Source organism: Argopecten irradians, chromosome 16 (genome assembly GCF_041381155.1).
Source record: "Argopecten irradians isolate NY chromosome 16, Ai_NY, whole genome shotgun sequence".
NCBI lineage: Eukaryota > Metazoa > Mollusca > Bivalvia > Pectinida > Pectinidae > Argopecten > Argopecten irradians.
In genome coordinates this window covers 15,242,360-15,258,260 of record NC_091149.1, presented here as the reverse complement: position 1 = coordinate 15,258,260, position 15,901 = coordinate 15,242,360, and the positions used below count along the sequence as shown (strand labels likewise).

Genomic DNA, 15,901 nt, shown 5'->3' with positions numbered 1-15,901 from the left:
ATTTTTAGGACTCTACAAAATTATCGGTCTTGTTTTACATTCCCATTTTAAAAATTAAAAGCCGTTTCGAGAACATTTTATTACATAACATTAAAGTGAAAATTTAAACTTATTTCAAAATTATTCTAAATCGGTTTCCGTGCAAAGAAAGGCAAACAAACAAACTTTAATATAGAAACTGATTCAATCCTACATGTGTGTGAAAAAGGAAACAGATTTCCTGTTTTAGAAGCGTCAAAACAGTTCTAAGTACGTGATGCAAAATTACGTCCGCACATGTACCCTACCCCAGAGGGAACTACATAAATCATTTCTGAGACAGTCCCCATTATCCAATCAATCTGCGTTGGTGGAGCGCTTTGTGAAGCAGTGGTGCATGTCAAGCACTGCAATGATCACGACATTCCGGAAGGTCGTGTTTACAAGGAAGTTGACGCCAAGGTGAAGGTTTTCTTGGAAAAAATGTGTGAGTTGGCGATGTGGACATGAAACCAGCTGTTAACTTTATGAACATATACAAATCGATATGAAGTGTGAACAAAAAGAATAGGCTATAGATGATAAAGATTAGACAGCCGGTTGTAAAAAAGGGACGACATGCATTGACATGAAGGGGCGGACACAACTCGTAACCTGGTCATTTGAACTGTGACAGCATCACGCCACCCGATACAACCCTAGTGCATCTTCACGTGTCTAGATAGAGAAACCATTCAGATGGTCGTCATGGAGGGTCTACTTTGGAAGTGGACAAACTACATGAGTGGTAAGGAATCAGTCATAGAGAGAGGATTGAGAGTATCCTGGTTTGGACCACATTATTAATTTTAATCGATATATTACATCAATATTTGCAACAATACTTGTGTCAACAGAACGCCGTCATTGGTATTATCACAGGACTGAGTACCATTGGCTATCAATCAGTTTTCCTAATACAATGTTTATTGTATAACACAATACCCTACAATACAGTCAAATCTCTGATGTATACAAAATCCACTTACAAACCAAAAAATGGTCTGTTTGACAAGGTGGTTGTTATAGACAGGTCAAACTGCATTGTGATATCCCAAGGCAATGGTCTCAAAATGTAGATGGTCTCTTTAAAGAGTTTGATACGAAGACAGTCTGTTTCATTACTACTTTTAGAAAGCTGGGCACATTATTTAACATTGTCCCTGGATACCAGTATGGGTAACAGACTAACAGTTCTGCATTTGATTAACCATGCTCCACCGCTGACAAATGGTATTTTTTCACTATCAAAAACATAAGCAGACGATTTAGTATTTTTCTTCAGTTACAAAAGTTACTTACTTTACACCATTACCACCATTGAAAAGTTTAAGCTTCTAATTTTACTTCAAGTTAAAAATATGAAAAATAATTAATTGCATCCCGAAAAAATTCCATGCCACTATATCCTATATAGAATGAAGTAATGATTGCGCATGCACCAAAGGCGAAACAAATTATTTTATGTTATTTTTTGTGTTAATTAGGCATATATATACACGATTAAACACCAATTATTGTTCAAATGATGAATATCATTTATGCTCTGTCGGCGGTGGAGCATCTTTAACCAATAAGACCTGGATACCTCTAGATTTATTAAAATGAGAAACTGTTACTCAAACGCAAAAATGTTAATGTGCCCAACCTGTTTAGTAGAATTATTTAATCATGTTACTTCATCTGTGGTTTTGTTACAACAATTTGAGACAATGAGGTTACAAGATTTTTTTCCCTTTCAGGCTGGCAGCCCCGGTGGTTTGTATTAGACAATGGTGTATTGTCGTATTACAAGTCACAGGAGGATGTGATCAATGGGTGTAAAGGATCCCTTCAGATGGCCGTCTGTGATATATCAGGTAAAGCAGGATGTGGTGACATCTATAAAACAGGATATTGTCTGAAAATGTTAAAACTTAAAAAGTATTTGGGGTTATACCTTGAACAAAAAATGTGAATCCTTACTGTACATTGAATTTGTTTTTCTGTTCCATGATGATGGTTACACTGAAAAAGGAACCTCATATTCAGTGATTTTTAGATACATTTGGGGCCAAATAAAGGCCCCTTCCCCTAGAGAGTTTTACTGTATTTTCCCAGTTTTATGTAAATATTTTCCCAAATAAAGAAAAACTCTATAAAATATACATGTTTCAAGAAAGATACAATGCCTTGTTAATTCTCTGAAATTATTGAGTAAGAAAATCACTGCAATTACTGCTCTGTACTATTTTCTTCCTATTTCCATGGGTACAAGGAAATGTGAATCCTCAATATTACTGACTGTTCTGTTTCCATGGTTACAGTTCACAGCACTGATCATACTAGATTGGACTTGATAATTCCACACGAACAGCATTTTTACATCAAAGCTTCATCTCCACACGAGCGTCAAAGATGGCTGGTTGCTATGGGGACATGCAAGGCTTCCCTGACCAATGGGAGACCATCTGAGGAAATGGGTGTGTACTTTATACCTTTACTAATGTCAAACGAACCCCGTTTTCACTTTTTCAAACTAGAATAGACCCTAGAATAAAACCCCGCCTTGAAAATGTCTGACCTACTTTTGACCTGACCAGCTTGAAAGTATTGTCTGGTGTGAAAATGAAAAATGCTTTTTTTTTTCTTTCTTTGTAGGTGAGATATCTCCGGACATTGTCAGGACCAAGAAGTCAGAATTACGATTGTACTGTGATCTTCTGATGCAACAGGTCCACTCGGTAAAGAGTGCAGTCCAGGAAAGTCAGCCAGATGTCAAGGTCAGTAGTCTACCCAGGCAAGGTCAAGGTCGTTCATAACCTGCTATTTTGTTAGCTTAAGGTCAAGGATAATAAAAATTACCTTAGCTAGACAAGGTCATGCTAAGGTCATTCAAATACCTGCTATTTTGGTTAAGGTTAGTGGCATACCTGCAGGGTCAAGGTTAGTGGCATATCAAGGTCAAAAAACTGTTTAAACTAATCAGTCTAAGGTCTTCAATAGACGGGATGACTATTGAATAATTTGTCATATCAATTGAATATTAAACTTTCTTGTTTTGATAAGTGATCAAATTCTAAACCTCTGTAGTTTTACTCTGTGAAATTATGTGATTATTTTTTTTATTATTGATCAACTTTGAACCTAGTTTTACAATATATAATTACAGTATGTGGATGTTATTTTGATATATGCCTGTTTTGACCTATTTTGAACCTATCTTGTTTTACAAAATAATTATGCTGAGTTGGCTATTTTGATAAATACATGTATTTACTCTGAACCTGTCTGGTTTTACAGAAGCTAGACGAGGCTACGTCACTCCTTGGTGCTACATGTGATACATTCATTCAGACATTAGATGACTGTATGAAGATCGCAAACGCCAGCATTGCTTATGAAACTTCGCCAAAACCAGTACGAGACATTCAACTTGTGCTACCTCAGCAGAAACCCCTTAAAAAGGTGAGTTTTAATTCTGTATCAGTTCTTTTAAAATCGAAAGATCTTCATGATCACTGATCTTTTTTTCACTACCCAAATATGTCAAATCCAAAAGTTATTGAGTGACAGATCAACATGCTTTACTCTCATAACCCAATTGATTACTGTCAAGCGTAAAACTATAATTAGTTAGCATAATAATTCTTTGATGAATTAATTTTCATGATAATAATTCTTTGACATTATACACGTATGATTATTTAATTGTTATGATACGTAGTGGTTATACTTGATATAGGGGATAGAACATTTGTAGATTGTACACTTTACCTGTAATTTCATTTACCACATTTCTTATTTTAGGGAGAGAGACTGTCAGTATCTGGAAGGTAAATAAATGATATTGTCAAAATAACAACTATTAGATTATTAAGTATCGTAATAAAAATTCTAATAATAGAAGTAATTTGCTCAATTAAAACCCATAAAATTATTTTGTGTAGTAAATCATTTCTAGTGATGAGAAAAAAATTCTTAAAATCAAAAATCGGTATGAAACATAGATTCCTTTTATAGATTTTAATACAATATTAATATATATGAGTTATCTCCCCTTTAACTTTCATTTTAAATAAATTTATTTAAATTGCAATATTTTTTTCAATTTGATCAGACTCTAAAGATGCAATTTGTAATCTTGTAATTTGATGGGAAAAACAACTTAATTACTATCTTTTATTCAGTATTATGTAGAATAGGTCAAGGAGCTAGAGAAAGGATGTGGTTTGAAGTATCAACCAAAGCCACAAGTAATATATTCTAATTAAGATTTCTTTAAATTGTAGACCACATTCAGCAGAATCAAAAAAGAATTCACCTCTTCCAAGAGATGGTTTGCCATCATTTCCAAAAAACTCCAGTAGAAGAAGAACAGCCTCTGAAAATTCATTCTCGGACCAATCTCTGTCAGACCATTCAATGGACACAAGTCGTGATCACTCTGACAGTGATAAAAATTTAAGTGCACGACTTCCCATCACCACAGAAACTGATCAATACAGTAAATCATTAACTTCTGTTAATCCACGTTCCAATGTGTCAAAAACTAGTGTGAATTCTGGCCCGGATCATGGCTTAAAAATGACAGAAAATGGAGTTTCTACACTGGAGAGCTCCAGTGTGAAATCTGTATCGTCTACAAGTATAAACAGTGAAGAAGAATTCAAAGATGCCATAGATGCTAAAACTCCTACGTTTTTCTCTGCAATGAATCCAAGGTAACACACCCATTCACCCTTAAAGACACATTAAGATTCTTCTAGTCCTAAGACTGGAATAGTCTATTTTGGAATTTTGGGAGTGAATGACTTTAAATGTAAAATATTGATCTCCCAACTCCAGAATATAACGTTGGGTGTTCATGTTCACCAATAAAAGGAAGGTATGGGTTTTGTCTCTTGACTAAACCACAATATGGTCTATAGTATAGTCTATAAAAGGTAGTTTTTGTTCCTGCTTAACAGCGCTCAGCATAAAGGGCATGGGACAACTAGTTTACCAATCACCAATATAATGTAACATAGTGAGGTTTGTCATTTGGTATCTTTGGTTGTATGCTTCATTGGGATAGTACTAGGACAAGAGTATCCACAACTGCAAAATTCAAATCAAAAGACAGGCAATTTTTGTGTTGCGATTTTTTTCAAACTTAGAAAAGGTTTTCATTGTGAAAGAAGTAAAACTGTAGATATTCTAATATCATTTATGTTTCTTCTGAATATGTACCACAAATAAAAGTTTGAAAAATACTTTCCTTTAGTGACTAAATGATTTCTTGTTCAATTTGCACAGTTTCATGGATATCAGATTTGAAGAAGATGGAGGAATCCCGGTCGAACCATTCCTGGGAAGTTGTCGTTCACTAGTGCCTATATTTGGTAAGTAGAATTTTGCAGTAAGGAAAAGAACCTGATATTCTCCCATACTTCATAAGGAAAATCCCATGTTAGATTATTGAGGAGTGTAAGACAGCTTACATGCACTAGACAATTACATGATATCAGAAATACATATAATAATTATTGCCCCAAATCTTAGCTTAATTAATATTCATGCTTATTTTTCAGTAGCTTAATTAATATTCATGCTTATTTTTCAGACAAGTTTAATGCTACAACCTTTGCTCCAGTGAAGATGGATTTTCAGGGAAATATACGAGTAAGTTTGTAATTATGGTCATAAAACTACTGGGTTAATAGCTGAAGCTCAATTCAAATGATAATTATTTGAATACTTATTTAGTCAAACCTGTCAATAAAGACCAATGAAGGGACACAGTAATAATGGATTTGTTAGCCATATTGTCTTTAAACACACAGCCAATAGTGTTAAAGGCCCACTACCTTTCCGAAAATGTTTTCAATTTTCATAATGGTAGGTAAGACGAGATTGATAATTTTGTAAAGTTTCAAAAGGGATCAGCTTACTGTCAAAGGCTACAGTTATTAACACATTTATAACAATTTAATAAATTATGTTTCCTACTGTTGTCCTATAACAATTTAATAAATTATGTTTCCTACTGTTGTCCTATTTGACTATAACTGCGCCAGACGGCAAAAGTGCGAAATGAATCATCACTTAAAAATATTCCGAATTTGCATATTAAAGAGTTATCTGCACTTGCGGGTAGGTATTGATTGTGATGTCATGTGTTTGTGAGCGTAACGTCATACTTTTTGGAGAAAATGACGTGAATTGTGCTCACAAAATAATGACGTAACAATCGATACCTACCCGCAAGGGAGCTAACTCTGTAATATGAAAAGACGGAATATTATGCAGGAAATCTTGCATTTATTTGGGGTTGTTATTGTTTTTAAGAAACTTTCCATTTTCGTTTCGGAAAAAATAGTGGGCCTTTTATATCAATTGGCTATTTGGAACCCTGTAGTAAAGTGATCTTGTTAAACATATAGTCTTTATGAAGAGGTAGTCACAAAGGCAGATTGGTATGGTCAACAAATTACTTCTCATTTCAGAAAATGCAACAGAAATATTCAACAAATCCGAGTAACTACTGTACTTTACAGCGTATGGTATTATCAGAGATGCAGTCACGACAACACCACTTGTCAAGTTCAGCCACCGTAGCTCTGCTCTGGATGAAAAGGTAACAACCTCATTACAGATCCTCCAACAACATCCTGTTCGAGGGTCACTATCTGATGACCTTTGCACTCTCTGTTTGTTAGTTCTTAAGTTCAAATGTATTTACTCTACCCAACTACATCTACTTAAAATGCCATATCTCCACAGTATGCATATACATGTATTTGTAGCTTTGGACGCAATGACTACACATATGAAAATAATTCTGGCAGCTCTCTTTTACTATTTTGTCCCCATCGTGAAATCTAGAAGTAGCACTTTGAAAAGTCACCAAAATGTGGTCTCATATCGGCTGTTATGATTTAGTCAATAACGACAAAAGCTGGTATTTCTTCTTCTTTCCTGCCACTTCATCATTAACATCTTAGAATGTGTAGTATTGAGGCTTCAATCTCAATAGGGAGCTATAATGAATCTATGTTGCAGCAAATAAACATTCACATATGTCCTTAATTCCATTCCAGAGGCCTTGAGTTTATCAGGGAGATATTCCGGGAAATGCTCGATGGTCAGCCAGACCTTGGTCTAGCGGTCAACAATGCCTATAGCCGAACACTTAAACCATTCCACGGATGGGTAGTGCGAGGGGTATTTGCTGTAAGTTTCAATGATACAGTAATGATAACTTCTTCAGTCGAATGTGATACTGAGAAATGGTCACTGTAGTGTCATGTGTAGATGGACAGTCAGGTGACAATATAGGAGTGCTCAGTAACACATTTGCGATACAGTCGAAATGTATCAAAGTTAGAAATTTTCTCTGTGTAATGGAAAAATTGAAATCTAATACAATGCCACAGTCTGTGACGTTAACTTTTTTCCTTTGGATTTGTAAACCCCAAAATATTACTAGCCCGGCTATTTAAACACTAGTCAAAAATAGATATACAGCCGTTTTGCTTCAGCACTTCGGTCATTATCAAATTACGATTATTGACCCAGAGTACAGTCTGGATGTGTTCGTGAACGTAAATTTTAACAAAAAGATGCATCCGGATTAAAATCGCATACAGAAATAACAGAATGCATTCATAATGTGTTGAAAATGCAATTGACCACTGCAGATGTAGTATTTTATAACGATTTTAATTGGGTGGGAAGCACTAGTCCAATTGGACTAGTTCATTACAATAAGCACTAGTCCAGCCGTAACTAGTCAGACTAGTGCTTAAAGTCGCAGACTGATGCCAGGGAAAGAGTGATAAAATAATGAAATATCCCTGTCCACCTGACTGGCCCATGTGAGATTTATGAATTTTTCTTCCATACTTTAAGGAGAAATGGTGCAGTGGACATGATCGCCACTGTGATTAAAATTGGCCGCCGCATGTATTGATTATGTCGCTGTCTAGCGCGTGTGAACTGTCCTTTCCCTATCTTGGTAAAAGACAGAGTTATCTTTTCCCTGGCAACCCCGGGATAACCCTGTCAAGTATGGGAGAATAATAGAATCTTTCACCTCTTTTGTGGTGAGACAGGAGAATCTCAACCCGAGGGGTAAGGTTCTTAAGTTGTCAAACATGAGGCTGTGCCGAGTGTTTGACAGCTTAAGAATCTTATCCCGAGGGTTGAGATCTTCTGTCTCAACCCAATGAGGGTGAATGATTCTTTTTCTCTTACCCCATGCACCACTTTGTGTCTCTAATAAACATGTGAATTATGCAAGCGAGGATGATGTGACCTCAGTGAGTTGCCGTCTTTGTGACGTCATTTCATTGTTGTTGTGACGTTATAGTACTATTACCTTGACATCATGATACTGTTGTTGTGACGTCATACTATTGTTGGGCACGTGTGAAGATCTTGTGTAGCTTGTCTTTCCCCTTGGTTGAGATAGAAAAATCTCACAACGGTAAAACTGTAGATATCCCTGTCTGGGGTAAGAGAAAACAAGATCTTTCATTGTTTAATTCAAAACATTTTGTTGGTCATTACTCAATTTCTCATAAAGTCTTTATTGAATTAAAAGGAAATTAGGCCGTATTGGTCTTGCTCCAAATATCAGTTGTCAAAAATATCTTATCGAAACATTCAAATATGAACACCAATTGAATGTAATTTTAATGGTCCATAAACACCCATAGAAAGAGAGATACAAACAACAATTTCTAGTTACATTTTTTTCAATTCCTACAGGTAGCTGTGAAGGCCTTGCCTTACAAATCCGTCTTTGTAACCCAACTCAACGCGCCAGGGCACACAGGGGAGGGCTCACTCTTCATGCAATCTCTCATGGCGGACCTAGAAAGTTACTGTACAGCACTGGACGAAGTGATCCAAATCCTAAAGGACTTCTACAAATCCCATTCTCTCGACAACGACGAACAAATCTGATTGGTTTACTGTGATTATAGAATATTGTCATAAGTTACAAATTAGCGTGTGATAGGTATATGCTCTATTATGTCAATTTTTATCATGATTGTCTCCTAAATATTTCTAAGTCGTACTTTTGTACTTCTTGTATGTAACTGAAGCTGATTACAGTTTCGTCAACATTACTTATTTCAAGGAAATTCCTTAATGGTAACTTAAAATTCTCCACAAAGCATTACAGAAGTTTAGGAAACCATCAAAGTTTGGGATTAAACTTTCCTTAATTTAGTTAAAACAAAATAATGCCAAACCTTACTCTGTAATATTCACACTTTAAAATTACAAATACAACCTAAGCTTCAAGCTTTAGAATTACAAATGACTTTTGGTGTCACAATATTTCATAGTTCAATATCTACAAACTTTTCTGATTTGAAAGGGTAACGAAAAGTATATTCCAGTTCCTTATAAATGACACACTACTTATAATTCCTGTCCTCATTCCATTTATGTATTGTTACATGTATAATATGTCCATTTTGTTGTGATATTGAGAGTTAGTGAATTGTTAATTTGTTTAAGTTCTTATTTACCCGGTTCTGTAACAAACTAAGTTCATTTAGTGATTGATCTTAGTTTGATATTAAAGCAGACTTGATTCTTATGAGTTCATAATTTTCCCGGTTCTGTAACAAACTAAATTCATTTAACGATTAATCTTAGTTAAATAAACAGACTTGATAAAAAAGGTCAATTATCTGTAACTTATCTTTTAAGTTATTTGTTGACAATATATAAAAGAAATTGACATTTTTGAAAATTTGCATTTATTATTCTGAATACTACGTAGGCATTAATTCATTCTTGTAATTTATTAACTTACTGAGATATTTTAAATAATGACCAATTATCAATACTATGAATACCCGGTACTGATGTTTGAAATCTGCATCTACTTTTTCAGCTGTAGAATTTACATTCCATCATACTGGGACGAGTCGGTCAACCAGACCAACTTTATTATACAATGTACGTTATTCTGATGTCACAAATCTGATTATGGTAATTTTATGTTGAAGTACTTACGTATAATATTGACTTACAAATAATATAAAATGTGTGTTTTTATGGATCGGATGTAAAATATGGAGGTAGCATATATTGTCAGTTTGGTCTTATTCTGTCATGTTAGGTCAGGTTTGCTCCTAAAGTTCGAAAAATTTTGTTTTGTTTTTTAAAATGTGATAGAAGTGTAATTTGAATATATATGTAAATCGTGCAATTAATCAGTTTTGGTAAGATTTTGTTTTATTGGATTAGAAGTGTAGAAATTAAATAAGTATATAAATATTATCTATATAACTGGTTCATCAATATTTTATTTGCTTTTGCTCGAACTAAGCGAAGGTTTACCTTATTCAGTCCAGGAAAGAGAACGAATGACTGTAAAATATCCACGTTACTGTGGGAATCAATTAACATATTGTGGGAAAAGTACATAATTAGTATCCAGAGTAAGGTATTATTTACTCAGCTACTGTCACAGTATTTATATGGGTTCCATCTAGTAATTAAAATTAGATCTTTCATTGTACTACATATACATATGTAGACTAATATTAGATCTGATTTTAATTAGATTGTATATATTGGTTATATTTTTATGTTTGATGTTTGTGAGATTATTTTTCGCTTTTTTTTTCTGTCTCTGTTTAATTGATCAATTGAGGTTTTGTGAAATGGATGTTCAGATAATGATCTCATGACTATATAATCCGATTGAGCGTAAGATCCCGATTTGAAGTATATATACCTGTAGTTTCTTATTTTTTTAAAAAGTGTAAAATTACAAAATGTATAAAGTAATTATTTAGTGCTAATTACTATTCACATTTCTCAAATGCAATATAATTGCTTTTATATCCAATTTCTTGATTTTGTTTTTCGAGAAAAAAATCCATATTTAGCTTCAATACTATTATTTGTGTTCATATAGACAGCTATATGCCTTTATTTTCTATCTTGTGCTTACATGCAAAGTTATTTTGATATTACAAGATAATTTGTCTTCTTGTTAAACAGAAATATAGCCATCAGAAATGTAATTTGACTGGCATTTAGTTGAGATAAGGAAATCAAAATAAGTCTTGCAATATTCTCATTACTTCAAGTAATTAGGACAGTCTTGTATATTCTCAATTTTGAATTTACATCTTATTTATCCTTTTGCAGAATACCCAGAATCCTCAATACTCCAGGGATTACTATTATATTCACCTCTAAACTATCTCATACTGAAGGCATTTCAGGAGAAAAAGACTGACCAATCACTTGCCTAAATCTTGACTTATTCTGGAAGAACTCCCAACAACTCCCAACTTCAATTAAAACAAATACAGTGTACCATTTGCTGATCTCTTTGATGTAGATCAATGGACCAAACTACCCTGTCTCATCTTGTATATAAGTTGTCGCACACAGAGTCTTCAGTATTGCTAAGACATAGTCCAGGGGTATGGTTGGATATGATAGTGATAGTAAACCCTGGAGATTGAGGCTACATGTTTTTGAGGGATTTCTGCACTTTTTCATTAAGAGCTGTCTTAAGATATTAACATTAATTAATATTAAATAACTCTACATTATTATAGCAAAGTGTTCAGAAAAATTGTTTTGCTCAACATCGGCGTTGGGTGTATTGGCCCCCAGAGTTACTAGTCAAGCTAATGTCCTTACAATAGTACTACATGTATTATATAATACACCTATCCTATATGTTAGAAATCCCTAATGTTCACTGGTTAACTAGAATGTGTAACTGTTTAAGTAGAATGTTTATTTCTTTAGTTTAGAGTAACTGAAATGAATCGGTAATGCATCTCTAGGTATTCTCAGATATCAGAGTTACTTCCCTTTGTTACACTAGGTCAGTACAATCGGATTACCTCGGAGAAATTTCGGGCAATCTTTAATTTTGAAATATTAGACTTTGTGTACCGGAGCCGAAGATTGACAGAAATTACTCTTGAGATGCTACGATTGTCGGTCAGTACTGACTACTGAGAGAGTGAAACAAAGGTAATTAACTAAGATGGATTGGAATGATCTCCAGATAGAATTAGACTTATATTGCCTTTGTTTATTGTTTGTTAATTTTAAACCATCTTATTTTCAGGTGCGATCTGAGTGTGATTCATTTTCACAGAAACAAATTACTGAAATTTTTTTAACCATAAGTATTAGAACTTTTCAACTTTCTATCTCAATCGCTGTGAAAAGCCATTTAGACACATTGAAATGAGATGTTAAGTTGTCATGGAAACAAGATGTTAAATTGTTGCAAAAATAAGACGTTTCAGAGTATCTTTTTAGGTCATCTGACCCGAAGGGTCAGGATGACCTATAGTCATCATGTTTCGTCCGTCGTCGTGCGCCGTCCGCCGTCCGCCGTGCGCCATCCGCCGTGCGCCGTCCGCCGTGCGTTAACTTTTCACATTTTGAACTTCTTCTCAAATTTGACCAGTGGGATTGAGCTGAAACTTACCTGAAATGATCCTGAGATGGTCCCGACAAAGTGTTGTTATTTTTCGGGTCGATCCGAAATCCAAGATGGCCGCCACAGCCGCCATCTTGAAAACACATTTTAAACTTCTTCTCAAGTTCTACCGGTGCGATTTGGCTGAAACTTGCATGAAATGATCCTGACATGGTCCCGACAAAGTGTTGTTATTTTTCGGGTCGATCTGAAATCCAAGATGGCCGCCACAGGCGCCATCTTGAAAACACATTTTGAACTTCTTCTCAAGTTCTACCCGTGCGATTTGGCTGAAACTTGCATGAAATGATCCTGACATGGTCCCGACAAAGTGTTGTTATTTTTCGGGTCGATCCGAAATCAAAGATGGCCGCCACAGCCGCCATCTTGAAAACACATTTTAAACTTCTTCTCAAGTTCTACCAGTGCGATTTGGCTGAAACTTGCATGAAATGATCCTGACACGGTCCCGACAAAGTGTTGTTATTTTTCGGGTCGATCCGAAATCCAAGATGGCCGCCACAGGCGCCATCTTGAAAACACATTTTGAACTTCTTCTCAAGTTCTACTAGTGCGATTTGGCTGAAACTTGCATGAAATGATCCTGACATGGTCCCGACAAAGTGTTGTTATTTTTTGGGTCGAACAGAAATCCAAGATGGCCACCACAGCCGCCATCTTGAAAACACATTTTGAACTTCTTCTCAAGTTCTACCAGTGGGATTTGGCTGAAACTTGCATGAAATGATCCTGACATGGTCCCGACAAAGTGTTGTTATTTTTCGAGTCGATCCGAAATCAAAGATGGCCACCACACGCCGCCATCTTGAAAACACATTTTGAACTTATTCTCAAGTTCTACCGAAGGGATTTGGCTGAAACTTGCATGAAATGATCCTGACATGGTCCCGACAAAGTGTTGTTATTTTTCGGGTCGATCTGAAATCCAAGATGGCAGCCACAGTCTCCATCTTGAAAACACATTTTGAACTTCTTCTCAAGTTCTACCGGTGCAATTTCGCTGAAACTTGCATGAAATGATCCTGACATGGTCCAGACAAAGTGTTGTTATTTTTCGGGTCAATCGGAAATCCAAGATGGCCATCACAGCCGCCATCTTGAAAACACATTTTGAACTTATTCTCAAGTTCTACCGAAGGGATTTGGCTGAAACTTGCATGAAATGATCCTGACATGGTCCAGACAAAGTATTGTTACATCTCTGGTTGATCCCAAATCGAAGATGACTACCATGACACTATGTCTAATTAATTTCCTATATTTAAAGGCCCTTGGGCCTCTTGTTTGAAATAAAATTTGTTGAAAGAAATTGAAAATGATCCTGACATGATCCTGACAAAGTGACACCATATATAATTAATTTTACTATTGTCAAGGTAGTCAGATGACCGTTAAGGCCCTTTTGGCCTCTTTCTTTTCTTATTGTTTAAATTATCCAGATTATATTAATTTGATTTTAGTGAATATTTATAGAAATGTTGGTCAATCAACCATGGGGTTTAAATGTTCTGCTTATAGCTGTAGGCAATAACATTGTACTCTAGATGAAATTTTCCGTGATCTTGACATTTGATTTCCTCTTATTTCTGCAATATTTACCTTTATTTATGATTTTATTTCAAAGTAGGAATACTAGTTTTAGTTATTTTATGTTCATTTTAATAAGGTAAGCTATAGTCTGTATCAGATTATCTCAAATTGATCAATGTGGTTATATTTTATTTCATATTTCTAACTGACTGAACATTTTATGTTTTTGTTCCATATTTAGCCATTTGTTTCAAAATGTTTTGTTTTAATTGTTGAATGATATGTACATTGCGTTAAAAATCCAATAATCTACATTATCCTATTTCTTTTTTGCATATGGAATGTAGTCGATTCCATAAATGGTATACTAGTAGTGTATATATATATATATACATTGATGACTAAGCGCTGCGTAAGGAATTTATATAGATATATATACTGGTGTCATATTATTTATTCGTAGTTGTCAAAACCAAGTTTGTCCATGATAATGATTCCATATTTGTAAATGTATATAATACATATTTATGCATTGCTTTATGTAAATACTCGTAGAAATTCAATGTTGACCAAACTGTTTCTTGTTGGAATAAAATGGAAGTTTGCAGGCAAGTCAGTCTTGTTCTTGATATGTACCGTCAAAAGTTCAATAATCTTAAGCACTTTTTTGGGTAAACATAAAATTTTAATGTTGTTGATGCGACAATTACATTGATATAGAAAATTTAACTTTATGTAGATGCAAATCTGGAAAAGCAAAATATTTTTCATCTGATTTGTGACCAAAGGCAAGACCCAAACTGGTACTAAATGCATTCTTGAGCTAACATAGACATTGGGCCTTAGGTTGACCTAGGGGAAAAGTTGGTATTGCCAGGCGTAGTACAGACCATGTTATGTCCTAATGCGGTGATGTGGTCTGCCGAATTCAGACAGATAATGAGCAATGTGTGCAGAACAATGAGAGGGAAAGGACAAACATACAGACCTCGTGGAAATTGCAGATATGAAGTGTAGCACACTGATCTGTCCCTGGTGGAGGCTAGCTGCAAGGGATTACAATCACGCTCAATATTGACAATACTACAGACTCTGGCAGTAGTCTGGAAGGCACAGAAGACAGCAGCAGGAAGAGTAGCAGAGGCTAGAACCTGCATTCTACTGGCTGTGGAACAGACGGGAGGAGGACTGGAAGTCATCCATTGACAAGGACTTAGTTGATTGCCACTGTTGACCTACCATGACGAGGATGTTCTGGGACAAGGGTTGGAACGTCTGCTGGTTTATAGACCACATGACTGATGAAGTCAGTGTATAAACAGTATTCCGATTGTATTTAGTTATACATGCTAAAAATGTCTTTAAATTGGCAATCAAAATTGTAACACCAATCAATGGTTCCTTGTAATAGAATATTATTTCGATAAGATTCTAAAACTGTCATTCGCTTCAGGTAGATTGAATTAGTTGAAAGGCCTTCTCAGGTACAAAGAGTCTATACTAATATTGACCTCATTCTGTCAAGACAGCTGCAGTTCACTTCAACTCGTAGATATGTGCAACCATATTGGTAAAATAAGCGAAGATCATTAATAAGACTTCTCCATAGTCAAGAGAGCACAGATTCATAGTTGCCATTATATTAACACTCTATTAACAGCCAGGGTCATGTAAGGACAGCCTCCCATGTATGCAGTGTGTTGCGGGTGTGTTGTGCATGGTGCGAAAGGAGAGGTTGCAAGTTGAATGAATGACCTTAAGCTATGGTCAAATGACAAAGAATCATTTTGCATTCCTCTCAATTTAGAAGATCTCGGAGAAGCAGACAAGTGATGACAGCGGCCAGACCGGGTTGACCCTGGGACCTGTCACCAGTGATTTTAA

General features: G+C 35.3%; 1 protein-coding gene across 1 annotated transcript; it reads left to right on the top strand.

Moving 5' to 3' along the window:
* Positions 1–407: 407 nt before the first annotated feature.
* On the top strand, positions 408–13,900 carry LOC138311199 (pleckstrin homology domain-containing family A member 8-like). The gene is made up of 12 exons (XM_069252680.1): positions 408–766; positions 1,761–1,877; positions 2,325–2,480; positions 2,659–2,780; positions 3,301–3,465; positions 3,808–3,833; positions 4,290–4,721; positions 5,296–5,381; positions 5,603–5,661; positions 6,486–6,616; positions 7,080–7,212; positions 8,752–13,900. Exons 1-12 carry the CDS (start codon positions 718–720, stop codon positions 8,947–8,949), a joined length of 1,674 nt encoding a protein of 557 aa, XP_069108781.1. The 5' UTR covers positions 408–717; the 3' UTR covers positions 8,950–13,900.
* Positions 13,901–15,901: the final 2,001 nt, after the last annotated feature.

What these genes read in the sequence shown, in the direction of transcription:
- LOC138311199 (XM_069252680.1), top strand. Translation starts at nt 718, where the DNA reads ATGGTCGTCATGGAGGGTCTACTTTGGAAGTGGACAAACTACATGAGT. An exon ending in GGCCGTCTGTGATATATCAG is followed by an intron (nt 1,878 to 2,324) that starts GTAAAGCAGGAT and finishes CCATGGTTACAG; the next exon opens with TTCACAGCACTGATCATACT. An exon ending in TAGTGCGAGGGGTATTTGCT is followed by an intron (nt 7,213 to 8,751) that starts GTAAGTTTCAAT and finishes CAATTCCTACAG; the next exon opens with GTAGCTGTGAAGGCCTTGCC.